General features: G+C 40.1%; 1 protein-coding gene across 1 annotated transcript in view; it reads right to left on the bottom strand.

The window, feature by feature from the left end:
- The window catches only part of IFT140 (intraflagellar transport 140), a 64,416-nt gene extending 51,084 nt beyond the window's left edge, over positions 1 to 13,332 (bottom strand). The window contains exons 1-12 of the mRNA XM_082064888.1: positions 13,162 to 13,332; positions 11,686 to 11,907; positions 10,962 to 11,083; positions 10,140 to 10,282; positions 8,466 to 8,641; positions 7,670 to 7,761; positions 6,423 to 6,529; positions 5,479 to 5,627; positions 3,975 to 4,178; positions 3,512 to 3,584; positions 2,315 to 2,406; positions 1,336 to 1,463 (exon numbers count right to left, since the gene is read on the bottom strand). Of these exons, the coding sequence (XP_081921014.1) occupies positions 1,336 to 1,463; positions 2,315 to 2,406; positions 3,512 to 3,584; positions 3,975 to 4,178; positions 5,479 to 5,627; positions 6,423 to 6,529; positions 7,670 to 7,761; positions 8,466 to 8,641; positions 10,140 to 10,282; positions 10,962 to 11,083; positions 11,686 to 11,907; positions 13,162 to 13,308 (1,655 nt within the window). The 5' untranslated portion in view covers positions 13,309 to 13,332. The remainder of the gene's footprint in view (positions 1 to 1,335; positions 1,464 to 2,314; positions 2,407 to 3,511; positions 3,585 to 3,974; positions 4,179 to 5,478; positions 5,628 to 6,422; positions 6,530 to 7,669; positions 7,762 to 8,465; positions 8,642 to 10,139; positions 10,283 to 10,961; positions 11,084 to 11,685; positions 11,908 to 13,161) is intronic.
- Positions 13,333 to 17,220: the final 3,888 nt, after the last annotated feature.

The raw sequence follows: 17,220 nt of genomic DNA, 5'->3' as shown, positions 1-17,220 counted from the left end.
GAGGTCTGTTATTGCTACATAAATTGAACAGTACCACAAATGTTGAATATAGCCTGTCACACAGAAGTTCTTTGTATGGAAAACAGACTGTGGAGCAGAAGTAATTTATTTGGAGGGGTGGTATTTATATCATCTTGCTGGTGGCTTTCCCTCAGTACATAAGCTCCAAAAGACTGTATCATTCACATCATCAACACCCACCCTCTCCACCCCCATGTTTTTTATTATTTTAAAAGAATCTTACTGCTGATATTAAAAAAAAAAAAAGCAATCATTCAGCAAAAAAAGACAACGTATCTCATGAATCAAAAGAAGTGACAGTAATTTAGACCCATAGTACAATCCCACGAAAAAAAATATTTGATTCTGTAAAAATAACATTCTCAGGTTACATGTTTAGACCTCTCATTTATTTTAAGCCAACTATGCTTGCTTTGAAATTAAAGGGCACTACACTGTCATTTGAGAAGGGACATTTTCACTACTAGCCACAAAAATTTAACATAGCATGCAGGAGTTAAGCTACTTTTTCTCCACTATCAATCATCATAAACCAATACTTTTGCTAGTTACAACCTGCCCAAATCCAGTAACCTTCAAATTGTGTCTGATGCAGAATTTGTGCCACCTCAACAGAGGCAACAAGTTTCCAAGTGTGTAACTAAACATCAGCATTCTCCAGGTGACAGTAAGGAAGAACTGAATCCATTTCACTCTTGAGGCTTTTCAGATTGTCAGAATTACATTTGTCATTAGCAAATACATTTCCAAACTGGAAGTCAAACCAGGCATGTATCTTTTTCATGGCGCAGCTATTTGTCAGCGTGAGAACACACAGTAAAGTTTGAATAAAGTCAAGTAAACTTCTCTCTTAACCTAAACAGGAGGAAGAACAGAATGTCCACAATGCTAGGTTCACTTCCTCCAGGGATTCACTGAATTAAGTTTGTTGATTTATGAGGAGATACAAGACCTAGCATTTTTTAATTTCAGCTCTTCTGAGATTAAGATCTTGTTCAAGTTATCAGCAGAAACATGTGACATCCTTATCTTGATCTTCCATAAATTCTGTCCACTTTCAAACACACACAAATATTGTTCACAATATCCTCTCTTAAAATTTATTATTGTTACTCATGCCATGATTTGTCTCATAATTCTGTGGCTCTTCCTTGCTTTAGGGATAGGCCATCAATTCACGTAGGCTACATGTATTGTCTCAAGATTCAAAGTGGCCACCACTTTCCATCAGATCAAAAGCAGCTAACGATTCCCCTGTTCCCACAAAATATATGTTCCGTTATAAACAGACATTTTTAAAAAACTTATTAATACCTGCGAGAGAGATCAAAGATTTTAAAGTGAGCCAAATCAGTTCCCACAGCCAGGAAATTTCCGCAGACATCCAAGAGGCACGGATTCCCCTCCGCTTCAGAGAACACCAGCAGCTGCTTAACTGTGCCCTGAGAAGAAACGTGTAACATCAGGGTTCTGCGTTCAGAGTCTAACTAGAAAGGCTTTATTTTTTCACCAAGTAACTAATTGCTGAACTTCTGTGTTACACAAATCACTACCAGCAAAATCAGAGAAACCATGCACACATGCGCATGCAGTCTCTACAAATGCAATCTCTGTTTCAGGTTGAAAATTGGATGTGTGGCCTCCAAAAAAGTCAAAATTTAGAGGTATTCTTCTGCAACCATTTCCTCTTTAATAATACTACTTTTTCCAACTAAGAGAGATACAAAAGATCCCTGAAGGTCATTTAATATACAGCTGCAAAAATAAATAGTAATCCAATCACTCCTTATCATGAATAATCCCACCCATTCTTGAATACAATATTTATTTCTTTAAAAAAAATTATGTATCGTAGAACTCTGATAATCAGATTTCTCCCTGTGGTTCTCACAGACTGGCAGAGGCTGCAAAGGTTAAGCAAAAGATTTTGCAGAACACATAGAAAGTGCATGGTGTATTTTTCACTATATGAATATTCAGTATGTTCATTTTCCTGTCAGTAATACACATACAGATATTCAACCTTCATGCAATTTTGATCCTCTTAAAGTGTGGCCCCTACAGAATTCTATTTTATAAATACTTCTCAGTTACAGTGCAGTAGAGTTAAAAGTGGCAGACTTCTTAACACAAAGTGTCAAAGATCTTTCTGCTGAAACACTCAAAACACCTTTTCCATGACAAAGGTAGAATTAATAGATCTACAAAACATCCACTTAACTTTCAACCTGCAACATAGGTCTTTGAAAACAGTAAGGCATACTCATCACTTTGTGGTTTCATGAACCCTTACCTGCCAAGTGCGGACCTGGACCCGATACGGCTCAACCGTGTACAAATTTTCTCCATGCATGGTCAGAACTGGAGAGTCACAAAGAAAAGAGCCTGAAACAATCACAATAAAGCCATTATTATAAGAAACAGATTTTTTTAAAAGGAAAAAAAAAAGGAATTTTAACTTAAAGCATTCCATTTCCACTATGCTGCACCAACTCCATTTTTCAATGTCATCCTCTATTGATTCCCAAATTCCTTGCAGTTGCTGTTGCAGCCTCTTCCATTCTGCCACTGCAACCTGAGGCTCCTACTGAAAAGAGCTGTTTTGTGCACTTTGCCCATGAAAACAAGAGAAAAAGGGAAAAGACTTGATAAGAGGAGTGAAAGAAAAAGACTAGTGCAATGTAAGGTTCCATTAAGAGATTTAATTCCTTCCTTCATTAAACTACAATTGAAGAGTGATAAAGGAATCTGTCAGAAAGGAAGAGTGACTCAAATAACTTCATGAGTGTTATAGACTGTTGGGGGCCTCAGTGGTCATAAGACGTTGATTCAGCACAGGAAAGTTATAAAATTAATGAGTAAGTATAGACAAGATAAGCCACTTCTCAGGAAACACTTGATAGTTCTTAAAAGATAAAGTCAAACCCTCAAGATTTTGGATGGGATTGATGGAATTCTGCATAGCCTGTTTCTCAACGCAAAAATATATAGGGAGAATTAATCACAGAAACAACTGATTTACTTGACTTAGCTCTGTATATAGTAATTTATGGAACAGATTTTCCTGACAGCTGGGGTTCAAACCCAATTTAGGTACTTCCAGGATTGGCTTGTAGCTGAAGAGAGATTAAGAGGATATATATTTTCATTTTATGCCTACAGATGCACATCACCTTCGGTTTCACCTCTGTTGCTGCAATGCTACTCATATACAGGAATACCAGCTACTGTGAGGTTAACCCACACTTTATATCCCAACATATTTAGTGAATAAAGCGCAGATGTAGAAGTTGGCATTTGAGTTCTGGTGTGGTTGATGATTTTTATACCCTAATCTTTCTATTCTGCAAATATGAAGTCTAATTAGTGTTAATAAATGTTTTTCACTTTGCACTGCCAATTACAATCCATCAGGTATCATGAATGAAGAGAACATATAACTTTGGAGGAAGAGAACCATTGCAACTCTGACCAGTGTTCTAAGTCTTACCTGCACTTCTGAAGGTATCTCCTGAACACTCAAAGACAATAACTTGCTTCCCATTCCAGAATACTATTGCATCCTAAACCAATTAAAAAAAAAGCAAAAGAATATATACATTCAGTTTCTTTTGGAATCATAACAGGAATTCATGCAATAACACAGTAAAACCTTCTACACAACAGCCACCATTCACTAGTTCCTCTGTATACTGAGTTGGAAGGCTTGTGATAACCCAAAAGTTCTCTAATCAGAACACAGAGAATTACTGAATCACTGTGCTGCCTGAAAACCAGCTGCATCACAGCATCCTTGCTGCTGTCGTAACAATGCTTCCATTACACAATAAATTGAATAACAAAGCAGGGTTATATTAAAGACTTAGAAAGTTTGGTCTCAATACACCTAACGAGGCAAACGATCAAGCAAACAAATTAAAAAAAAAAAAAAAAAACAACAACAAACAATTAACCTTAGTAGCGAATACTCCATTGACATTCATATCAACACGAAGATTCTGTGTGGCTCCTGTGCTGAAGAAGGTCACATTAAACAGGTTGGGAGACACCTGTACAACAGCCACTTGCTGGTGAAAATGAGTTGACATGGCCTGCTCACTGAGGATCACCACGGAGCTGACGGTGTTCACGGCCAACAGGTTTTTTCGGGACCCCCACTGCACACAATAGAAAAAGTTAAAAAGCACAACACATAATTTCATCTAAGATCTTGAACAGTCACAGCAATGTCCCAAGACAGATGGCAAGGGGTAGGACAGAATAAACCTTTTCATACATACACAAAGTCCTAGTATCTAAATACAACTGTAGTCAATGACTAGGAATTATTACAGATTAAAACTACTATGCTTGTTACCCAGCTACTCAGACTTCCTTTGTATAAGCAGAAGAGCTGGTTTTTAAATTAAAACCACTTCTCTTTCCTAAGATATTATTGCACCACCTTACATTTACTACTGCAAGAGAGCATCACATATTTAAAGGGCTTAATAATGCTGCAACCTCTAAAAGCTAGTTGCATACACAGGTTTTTTTTATTACCTTATTGTTTTCTGCAGTTTTTATAGCCCTGTCAGTCAATGTAGTTCAAATTCCCAACCCACGAGTTCTAAATCACATGCTTAAATAAATGGGTCCAAAAGTAACCTTTGCCCCTCCTCCTGGAAGAAACCCCAGGTTTCAGCAAACACTTTTTTAAATGGTGTTTTGTTTTTTCTTATGGTGCTTAGTTACAATTAACTAGATGCTATGCTGCACAACAGATGAGCTAGAGCACATTTCTCAGCCACCTCTCTTCTGAAGCCACCACATCAGGATGAAAAAATAGAGGTTGGCAAGGAATAAAATGAACTTATTGCTGCCCTTTGATGTCATCATGGTATAGGGCTTTCTAGCCTGAGTTTTTCATGGTATAATAATATAGGAAAAGGCTTTTATAGGAATTACCAAAAGACTTCACATGTAACGATTTTTAACTTCTTTTAACAAAGTATTTTTTGGAATGCAGGATTTCCAATTAATTGGAAAAAAAATAAAAAAAATCTAGAGTTTTCACAACTAAAGACCGCTTTATAACATGAAATAAAAACACAGTGATTGTTGACAATTGTTTGGCAATGCCTTTGTTTACGGTAACAAACAGTGGGAACAAGGTGCTATTTCTGGACAACGCTCCATATCCTGTTATCTAGAAAACGCTCGAATGGTTGAGCTGACATAAGCACCCCTATCTCTTCCCTCAACTTATTAGCAGATGTATGAGATACTAATGGCACAGAGTATTTCCTATATCCTGGACGTTTTGTTACGGAAGCATCTTAACAAAAGGTTTGGGTTCTTGACTTTAATAGTACTTACGTTTTAATTTTGTAAGTAGGACTCATGTTTCACAAAGATGATCTAGTCATCTCATGTTTGTGATGGCCTACTAACATGCAATACTCTTTCCTGTCTTACCTTTATCTGAGTGACATTTCCTTCAAGTTCTGTAGGTGCCTGGAGCTTCCACTTCTCCTTGCCCTCCAAAGCCCGTGTGCTCTGATCGGATCCTGCTGCTTTCCTCCACATAGCTATTCTCCCTTTATTAGTACCAGCTGCTAAGAGACCTGCCATTCACAAACCTTTTAGATATTTTGTATATTAAACCTCAGAAAAACAAATGCACAATACACAAAGCCTGCCTCTGGTTCTAAGGTACTGAGAAGCCTTCTTCTAGCAGCACCCATTTCTTTGCCTTCCTGCAAACCAGCATCCTAGTTCTGAACTAGGAAGAGTTTCTGGAGAAACAATGGGAGAAGTTTAACATGGCAAGGCCTGTTTGCTAAGCCACCAGATGAAGTTCTCTTTTAAACGTATCAGACAGTGATCTGATTTTAACATTTAATTTTTGGATAGCTGGCTTTGTAATCACCATGGGCAAGTCACCATAGCAAACCATTGTAGCAGACACTAGCCATGCCTATGTTGGCAAACAAGGAGATGCATAGGAGTAGCTCTGTCAAAAACATCAGTTTTAAGGACCTGACATCCATACTATACATGATCGGTGAGTTCTCCTTTGCATTAGGCTCTAGTGTGGGCTTGTAGAATGATTGTCCATAACATGTTGGAGTGCACTAGATGTACTCCAGGAGTACTTATAACAGCTCCGTGTCAAAGGGAATCCAGCTTGCCTGTCAGGAGACAACTTCACACTGAGACAAAGTGTGAAGAGTATCAAATCAGCTCATTGCACCTTCAAAAGCACACTCCTCATCTGAACTAAAATGCTTCTACACCACATGCTGTTATGGAAACCCTCAGTAACAAGACAAATGTACTGAAAGGACTACAGGGTACTGAAGGCTGACATTTGGCAAGGCTTAGGATCCAGAGATCACAGTTACTGTGTTATTTCTCACCTTTAGCACTGCAGTAAGAAACACAGTTGATACATTCTCCTCCCTCAAAGCCAAATTGCACATCTGGGGAGAGCACATAGTTCTCATCTCGGTCCAAATCCCAGAACCTAAGGTACACAAAACAAGAGTGTTAACAATGCTTTTCCTTCCAGGTGTCTCGGTAAACATAGCCGATAGGATGCTGTACATGGCATTAATTTGCTATTTCCATAATGCCCAGATCATTCAATTTTTAAAATTAAATTGCCAGCAGCTGTCTCTGGAATGTGAATTTCTTAACAGTCTCCTTCCTTTCCTTTTGACTTTTTAATGTGCAGCATGTTTTGTGTTATTCTCCTATGAAGAAGTCAGAAGCAAACCCAGCTTTAAGAAAAAAAAATAAAAAGAAAAGGAAAGAAGTGAGGTCTCGTTCCAGTTTTCCTCCTCCCCACTTTGCTTCCTCCTCTATTTTAAGACTATTCCTTGGTTAACCAGTAGTCTCTTGGATTCTGGATGTATTTTCTAGAACTAAACATTGTCAAATATATTCCTTCTTGACACTTTGTCTTTATAACATTCTTACAGAATTAACAGAAGATTTTGTCTGACAGCAGCAGATAGAGGCACAAGAAAGTGAGCTACTGATGTTAACGGAACACTCCCACCCCTAGAAACAAGTTAGGGGAAAAAGCTAGAGCAAGCCATAGTAAAGACAGGAAAAAAATATTTAATACCTTTTTTAAAAAGTTGCAAAAGGATTAAAACTACAGAACACAGTAACATAGCAGCATGGCAAAGTAACACACTTGGTTTAAATAATTAGGATAGAAGTGACCAAAATACTTGTCTTGTATTAAAGTAGCACAGAAACATCCTGAAAAGCAAGCACTTTTTCCTGTTGCTGATGAGATGACTATCCTAATATTTAGACAATAACAACGGAAAGAACAGCAAAGTTGCTTTTCCATTAAAAAAAGGGACGTATTTTCAGAAGAAATCAATAACAGCACTCAGAAAGGAACAGGTTTGGGCCATACTGCCTGACAAAGAAAATAACCAGAGAGAAAGAATTATATAGAATTAGATTTTTTTCCTCACAGAAACAGATTTTTTTCATTTCTGTTTGTTTTGGGAGGTTTTCATTATTGGTTAAAAACAAACGAACAAAAACAACAGTTCAGTAAAATATTCAGTTCATTGCAGACTGTAAACCTTTTAGCTGGCACTTCTCATGGGCAGCCAGAACAGCTTTGAAACAGGATTCTTACCTGATGACCGTCTCGCCTAGTGCTGTAACAACAAGGCTATGGTCTATTAAAATGATGTCTCCAGAACGACCTGTCTTCCCACTCAACTTCACCTGTTAACCATAAGCAAATAAATGAATTTATAGAAGGTAGGAGGAACACACTGAAAGATAGTAAGCATCTGAATTGCCTGGTTTGGCTAAAAAGTTAAAACATAAGAATAACTAGACCTGTCTGTCAGTTCAGACAGACCAAGAGTTTCTCCCAGACAATGATTACCGTTAAATGCATCAAGTATATGATGTATAAATTTAATAAAAGAAAGTTTGTAGTGGGTTAATTAAGTAGGTAAGATCTGCTCTCAGAACTTGATAAAGATGGCTTTAAAATGTGAAATACCAAGTCTTACTTCTAGTCAAAAGTAAGTGTTGATTAATAAAAAGTGGAGATTCCTGTAATACATGAGTGCCAAGTCTCTTTTGATCTTAGATAAACAGAAAAGAAAAAACATCTCAGGAAGGTGAAGGTTTGGGTTCCATCCCCACAAGCACTGTTCTCCAACAGTACAGCATTTTGAGCCAAGGTGATTATAAGTCCCGGATGAAGTCAGTTTGGTTTTTAGCCCTATACAACTTTTTCAGAGTTCCATAACACACCACTCTATTCCACTTTTAAATGAGTGTGTATTTGCTCATCAAGGTATTATCTGAGAAACAAAAATAAGAATCATTTGTAAGCAAAAAAGTTATAACCAAAAACCCTAACAAATACTTACAAAGTTAAACACTGCAACTTTACCTTGTAGTCTGACTCTTACCTTCATGAGCTCATCTGCCTCTCCCTCAAGACTAATTGCATACAAGGACAACTGCAGGTTCTCTGTTATTACAACTAAAACATCTCTTTTCTCCATGAACAGAAGCTTTTGGACCAGACTGTCTGTGGACAACACATGCCTTGTCTTTCCTTTCTCACTCACGTAATGCACAGAACCTGTAGCACACATAAACATGGTATAGTTTTTAGTTAACGGCATTCAGCTACTGTCTTTAGTCAAATCTCTTTTGAGATATTGAAAATCATGCAATAAGAATGGGGGTTTAAAATTCATTTTTATTAAACAAGTTTGGGCTGAGAATCCATAGCTTAGAGCAAATTTACAGGTCACGTTTAAAACCTACAAAAACATTAACATATTCTGAAGACAGATCACTAACTAGATTAAGAACTGGGTCCGAAATACATATGCCCAAACCAATCTAGACAATGAGACTGCTCCAAAGAAACAGTGGGTGTCATTTGACTGAAATTGTAAAAGGTTGAAAGGAGGCCCAAGAACCAAGACAGGACACCCACCCGCAGGATACAGAGTCTGTCCCTAGATGGAGCTGTGTACCACCACAACAGTTGCTATGAAAATGTGGCTGTAACACACACAGCTACTCAAACGTTCTCTCCTTGTATGTTTAAGAGGTGCCCTGTACCGCTTTTTCATTTACATGGTTCATTCACTCAGGCTGAGTAACTCAGAGATGAAATGAAGGCACAGCCCACTGTTCTGCAAAACAAACATACAGCTGGATGAGGCCACTCCTGCAAGTCAAACAGAACCTGTAGTGGTGTAAACAACAGGTCTCATCCTGATTATCTATACATTGAATCCAACTGCAATTGAGATGCAGAACTAGCATAACTTAATTGGGTTTTTTTGAGTATCAAGGGGATTACATACTCAAATCACCTACCAGAAACATACTACAATACTTGTCACACGCATTCTTGCCCCTGTCCAAAGAGTTAACAGGTTAGAGAGAGAGAGAAGGTATCATGAGAACAACTGGGGTAGGAAGAAAATGAGCTGGGAGCAAACTAGTACCCAGAACAGTAAAAGGGAGAGGAAAAGACAAATGGCAGGGAAGAAACAATATTAGGAAGAAAACTAACAAAACAGATATTCAGACTTTTTTGCTTCTTCAGACTGAAGACTCATTTCAAAGCACAAAAGTAAATGAATAATTTATTTTAAAAGGTATATTCTAGCAGCATTTGCCTATTTCTAGAAAAAAATAAAAAAAACAACACACAAACATACATGAAAAGACCAAACAACAAAAACACCCACACGTGCATTATGTTGAAGATTTGCACTAAAAGCTGACAACTTCTAATTTTATTTACACTTAGGTGTTAGAGAGATCACTTTCCTTACACTCACTTCTTCAGGAACCTGATCAATCCAAAACCTATTGTGTCCTTCTAGAGACAACTCACTCTGAAGATGCTACCATTTTAATAATTTTATTCATTTCTTCTTACCAAACATTCTTCAACTCCTATGAATACTCTATCCTGTTGGATATGTAAATATGATGGATATATGAATACACCCTAGATGTTGGATATATGAAAACAGGACTATTGTGCACTGAGCTATTTTGAAGCACTAAGCAGACAAATTTCCAGCAGACTGAAAAAGTGGTTTTGCTCTCACCATCTGTCAAAGTGATAAAGAAGGACAGTCCTTCCTGGAATCTTGTTTTCAGGGGTGATCCTGTTCCAGTTTTTCTCCAGTTAAACATGTCCAAGGCCTTCTCATCACCACTCACAGCTGCTTTTGCCAGCTGTACAAAGTCCCTGAAAACAGAGATACTTAATTTCCAATTCCTTACATAACTGAGTACTTTTCATCTCAAAGAATGGACAAGTAGTTAATACAGTATATGGTAAAGAAGGAATAAAGATGTTTCATACACTAACTGGGAAAAGGACAAACTCAACAAGATACAAAGTAAAATTTTAATACTAGTTTTCATTTGTGTTGTTTCACCATTTTTTTCCCATTTTTTTAAAGAGATACAGAACAGAAGTGGCCCAGACAAGGATTTTTTTTTTTTTTTTTACTACAGCTGTTTCCCATTTCTTGCTTGGAGAGGTAAGAAATTATAATGCTTAAGACCTGATTTTTTATTTAATTATTCTTATCAATAATTTCATGGATAATTCTGCTTTCATTGTGCTTTCTGCTTTTCACAGTCAGCAACATTGCTAGTTAAAAGAACTAAAGGAAGAGGAGACAGCAACAGAGAGAAAGGTATGGACTAAAGGAAGATCTGTTGCTGCATAGAGGACACAAACAGCGAGCTACTGGAGAGGGAGAAAAACATGGAAATAAAGGACAGATAGGAGAAGAACTTTATATATGTGTGTGTATATATGTATTTTAGGAAAATGTTTATCTGTGAGCAGGATTTTCTTTGTGTAGAACAAGAGAAAGAGCTGGTGTGCCAGTGGTCTGAGGAGGCACAGTACTTACTCGCCAGGAGGGGGTGGTCTAAAGACACAGTGAGACAGGCATTTTCCATACTCTTGTTTGAGCAGGGCAGGACCCTGCGCTCTGCCTCGCTGGTCTATTCTCCATAGAACCATGACACCATTCTAGAAAAAAAAAGACAACAGTTAATCCATTACACTTCACACACAGAGGAGAATTCAGACTCCAGCTACTCAGTGCACAGAAAAATAAACCTTTTATTGACAGAGCATCACCTCTCCTTTCATTTAGTTGACACATACAATTACTCTCACTTAAAACTAAGCCACAAGGAATAAAAACTGTCTTTAGCATCAAAATTAATTAAAATCAAGTTATCTAAAAAAGTTTATTGGTCATATCCATTCTTAGTAAAATGACACTGCCAGAGCAATTAAATGAAACTGCCTTGGTTTTCCTCTGCAAGTAGCATATGCAAATATTTCTTCAGGTAACTCCTTATCCACTGTTTTCTTGCAAGTAGTCTGCTTGCTAAAAGAAAAGATATTGAAATAAAGGATAGTAAAGCATTAGATAGGAGTCTCTTACTCCGGAGACCTTCAAGACCCGCCTGGACACATTCCTGTGTAGCCTCATCTAATTGTTCCTGCTCCGGCAGGGGGACTGGACTAGATGATCTCTTGAGGTACCTTCCAATCCCTGACATTCTGCGATCCCTGAGTAAGTGCATATAACAGTGATACATATGAGCATTTCAACTACTCACCCTGTCACCAGACACAAGGCAGGTACCATTCGTACTCCAGTTTAAGACTGTAATTTTGGCGTTGTGACTCGGTGGCACAGTGTGGTGCTCCTTGTCTGGTTTGTTAAGTACCACAACTTCTCCCGTCTCCCAGCCTGCTGCAAGAATCAGTCTGAAAGGGTGCCAGGAAAGCGAAGTGACCTGAAAGCTCCTCTCAACATGTGCATCAGACACATGTTCTCCCTGCAAATAGAAACAAAGTGCAAGCTCAGTACAATGGAAACTCAGTACGAGGATGCAGCTAAACCTTCATATTCACTTCCCAGTCAACAAGATATTTTTTTGTGATCAAGGACTGGCATGTAATAAAGCTTCCTGTAAGAGATATGAAGTGGCTACACAAATTCTCTTTACAGCTACTTCCTGTGCATAAATACATGCTACAACATGAAGTACCTCCACTTGAAAATTGCTAATGAAAACACAGTAGTGTTAAGTGACTGCCTCACTCTGCTTTTCCAGGCACAGCATTCATGAGCCTCTCTCAATGAATATTAAGCTTTTATTCCCGGCTTCACATTTCAAGGTAAAACGACAACAACAAAACCTTTTGAAAAAGAAGCACCTCACTGAGGACACAGAATAATCTCATGCTTCAACAGCTCTTAAAGGTAGCCATGTATCTGTGCATGGTTTGCAATCATACTTCAGGGCAAATGATTTAACCTCTTTATGTATTTATTTTTCCATTTGTAAAATTTGGATGAAATTTTTCATAATGCACTTTGAAAAGTATACATTTTATAGGCTACTCATTTTAACAGACTTAAATGTTTCCCATATGTCTGCTCCAAGATAGCTTGCAGTACCATTTCCCTGAACAGCACTCTTTTTTCCTGAAAATTATGCAAACCAAAGTCCTACACAAGCCTTTTGTGTAAACTTTAAAGTATGCAAAGCAAGTATCTGTCTACAGGCAGAAACCATACTAGGAAACAACCTACTCAAATGGAACAAGCTGAGTCTAGCAAATCAGCTCAGTCTGAAGGTGGAGGTATTATTTTTTTAATTTACATTGCTTAGTACATTTTATTCACTTAGAGTTAAAAAAAACAAACAAAAAAAACCCAAAACCAGCATGTATCCACTTTATTTTAAGCCTGAAATTCTAATACTGTGAGAAATAATAAGTGAATCAATAACCACCACAAACAAGACTGAAAGGCTGGAAAAAATAAATTTCAAATGAAAGATCAATTTAACTTATTAAGACCTTTTTATAAAATACATTTAATCAGTAGCTGATGAATCTGACGTGCCCTAAAAAGCACAGGACATGGATAGGAATTAAAATCTAGAGAGAAGGATCCAAGAAACATAAGTAAGGCTGCAAATATATATATGTGTGTGTGTGTGTGTGTGTGTATATATATATATATATATAAAAACAAAGTGACGTTTCAAACCAGCCCAAAAGCAAAATTGCTGATTATTAACCTGTTCCAGGTAGATATCCACACAGCCCCCCGACGCTGTGCTGATGGAAGCAACTGCCAGGAGCGGATGGACCGGGTGCCACGCTATATGGGAAGGGGAGGCAACCGAATCGGGAGCTTCTGTCCGGTGATCCACATACACAGCCATAATACCAGCAGCCGTCACAGAGTGCAAACCTGTACAAGGAAAACAAATGTTTTCAACAAGCATGCTTAAACATATAACACATACATACAATACATATACACTATATTATATATAACAAAAATAGGGAAAAAATAAAGCTACAGCATCATCTTGTTAATGCACACTACACAGACATTAAAATGGTCATAGTAGTATTTTTTTAAAATACAGAGGAATACTGAGCCTTGTAGTCTGCAGATTGATAGCGTGCGTATGCTCGTACCAACCTCTCAGCAGTAGTTTATTTCGGATTCAGAGGATTCTGAAATAACTCAGCATTTACCAGAAAGCTACTTCCAGTACTTCATATCCAAATATGTCAATTAGTGTACAGACAGGGTGATTTTATGTTGCAAAGTCCCATTAGCTGGGCTTCCAAAGTGAATTTTAACCATTGTCACCACTTCAGAGCTTGTACTGCTGAAATTACACAAAATTAGTTCAACTCATCTATGTATTATCTACATTTGAATGGAAATACTCGGTAAGTGCTGATGTTCCAAGGAAAAGAACCAGAAAGCAATGCTTTCTGAGTTGTGTGCTAGAAACTGAGAAAATCACTAATAATCTTTACTATCTTGTATACAGAGATGGTCCTTGGGATTTGTGTTATCTTATTGGCTGCATTTCAAAAGAAACTGAGTTACACGAAAAAAGATGGCTAACAACTAAACACTATTTCCCCCAACTAGCAGAGCAGAAAAAGTAAATAGTAAAAATCTGATTAAATCCTGAACCCGCACAGAGGGGGACGAGATGAGGAAACTGGAGGAATCCTGCCCGTGGAACAGTGCCTCGCGTGGGCCAAAACCCGCGTGGGTCCCCTCGGCCGAGCTGCGATCGTCAGTCCCGGCACAAACCACCACGGCGCTGCGCGACCCGCCACAGCCCAGCGACTGCTCCCGGCTCCCGCGCCATCAACACCCGAGTCCCGCCGCCACGTTCACGCTCCGTGGGCGCAGACCCGGCCGCTCCCGCCGCCCACCCGAGGTCGGGGAGCCCGCAGGCAGCGGCCCGGCCGCCCCGGAGCCTCGGGCTGACGGCGACCGACCGCACTCCCGCAGGCCGGGTTCGGAACGACTGCGAAGAAGCCGGTCAAACCGCTGAGGGCTCCCGGCGCCTTCGCTCGGCCCGACCGCAGCCACCCACCGCCCCCCGCCCGCTCTTACCCGCCGGCAACCCCAGAGGCGGCCCCGGCGCTGAAGGCCGCACTCGCTCCCAGATGCTTTGCGTTACCCCTGACAACCGGGAGAGCCCCCAGCACGGAAACTCCCGACATAGAGCCGAAGAGTTACGGAAACACCCGAAGCGGCCCGCTGGCACACCGGAGAGAGACGGAAAGTGCCGAGCGCTGCGGGAGCCGGGCGCGCTCGGCCGTGGTGCCCCGCGGTTCCCCGCCGGCGGGTCGGGGCCGGCACTGAGCGGCCTCTTCTCCCGAAACGAACAGCAACAGAGCCGGGCTGCTTCTCCTTCGTCCCCAAACGGCGCCTGGGAGCGGTGGTCGGAGGGGCTGGGGGAGCGGCCGGGCACCAGCCCCCAGCACGGCACCGAAGGAACGCGGCCCCTTGCCCGGGCTGCGCGGCGGTCCCACCCCGCTGCCTCCCGGCGGGGGAACCAGCGAACACCTCCTTCACACGTGGACACCCGCCCTCGGGGCTCCGGCCGGGGAGACCCCAGATCTCAACAGGCAGCTGTCACACACCAGCAGCTGCCCTCAGGACGTGGGCTGACCCATAAGGAACTTGTTCAGCACAGAGGATGGACTGTGCAGCTCCCCGGGTTCCTGGGAGTCACCTGGATCACAAACTCTTCAGGTCCCTGAACACATACATATTAAATGCCCACAGCAACAGAGCCTGATCCAACAGAAACTTTGTGAAGTATAAATGCCCACTGTAATCATATGCAATTACACAGGCCAGACCTCATTAGCTCTTTCAGAGCTTTTGTGAGCAAAGTGATTTGGTAACTTTTTAAGATAGTGGTCAAGTCTTTCTATTAACATCTAAGTTAAGACAGCCCCACAAAGCGTTCCTGCTGCTGCCTTTCACACAGCACCCCTGGCCCAGGTCAGGGGCAGCCCAGCTCCATCTCCAGCCCCCAGCAGTGCTGGGCCTTCACAGCCAGGTGTACCCAACACCTTCAAATGGAAGACCCAATCCTTATACCCTCATCACCTCCACAATCACTTGTCATTCCCCTAAGTCATAACACCTGCATGCAGATGACAAGAGGCCACACCTCTAGCACAGCTGTGATCAACAGTTTCTGCATGCACTAATTGATGTTGACTCTGGCCATGTGTAACAGGCTGTGTAATTTATGTGGTGTTTCACACTGTTTCCCTTTTCCAAGTATACAGCAATTACTGGGACCCTTCTGACAAAAAGAAAGTCAGTTTTGTTAGCAAGTAGGAAAAAGTACAGGGGTGGGTGGGGGCACAGTGCACTAAAACTTGCTGTGCCTCTTCCAGAACTTAAAGATAGGCTTTAGGTAAGGAGGCAAAACACTGGCTTTAGACCTCTTGCTACAAGCTCAGTAACCCCCTCCAGAACAAACTGTTTTCTAAGCAGCAAAACTTACAAAGTCCTGTTCTCTGTAGCTTTTTATCTTCTTGCTTACAAGGCATCAGCTCTAACAAGGTCATTTATGGCGTCTCTTCTTTGTACATTCTAGGACATGTAATAACACTTTAAGCTCACTCAGGTGCCACTCCCAAAGCAGAGTCAGTAATTCATTTCTTTGCTCTCCCCAGCTGACTATTTTCACTGTGTCCATAGTATTTTTGAGATCAGACTTGAGGTTGAGTATTTCAGCAGACCATGTGTGCAAATACCTTGTTTTCTCTGACAACCAGGTTAATGAGGAAACTATTTCAACTACATAGTACAACCAAGTCAGAAATATATGGCTGGCAGGAGCCTCAAGCAATTGTCTAGTCTGTCATCCCTTTCTGGGATGGAATAAAAATAATCTGAAAAAAATCTATGGACTGTCTCTGCTCAAGTGACCATTATTACAGCTTTCATAATTGCCTGGTTCAATGTTATACACAATTTTGCCCAATAACTAAGCTATATATCACTACTGGTGCAGGCTTAGCTGGAAATTAAAAGTTCCCTGTCCTCCAATATTCATCAGAGAAGCCCTACTATAAAAGGATAAATGAACAGGGCATCTGACAATTCCAAGATCTTCCTGCCTGAGTACTGTGTTCACAGAAGATGCTTAACAGCTCTGGGTCCCTAAAATTCCAGTGCAGACAAAGAACAAGTTTCAGTAGTGTAGTCACACTGTGCATTTCATCCCTTCTGCTAAGGGCTTGACCTCAGATGCTACGAAAAAAAATGAAATTGCATTATTAGGTGCTTCCTATGTAGTAAGCCATAAGAGATTAACAACAGAAGCCTGACCTTCAGTTTTAATCCTCTTACCTGAATGGGAAACAACTGCTTTAGTAACACAAAGATCATCCATTAGCATTTGCCAGATTAAACAATTTAAGAGCCTTTTAAGAACAAATGAGTTATGAATGAAATGTAGTAGCTTCTAAGTAACCTGAAAAGAAAATACAGGACAACATCCACTATATTGGTGACTTTTACATCTAAGATCTCTGGAAAAGTATTTTCCTGTTATAATTAGTGCAATGATCATGCACATTAGATGCAATATTTAAAATACCTCAACATAAACCACAAGTATTAACTTTGTCCTTCTGCTGGACAGTTCTGCATGGCTTGCTCTATTTCTCTTAAGCATACAATTTGTTATTCATACCTTAAAATACACAGGATGTACAACAAATCCAAGTTAACATGCTTGCCTAAGCTAGAAAACCATGGCAACAAACACTGAAGGATTATTTGCATT

Source organism: Streptopelia decaocto (assembly GCF_964273445.1).
Source record: "Streptopelia decaocto genome assembly, chromosome: 13".
Classification (NCBI taxonomy): Eukaryota; Metazoa; Chordata; class Aves; order Columbiformes; family Columbidae; genus Streptopelia; species Streptopelia decaocto.
This window is presented reverse-complemented; position numbering and strand designations above follow the sequence as displayed.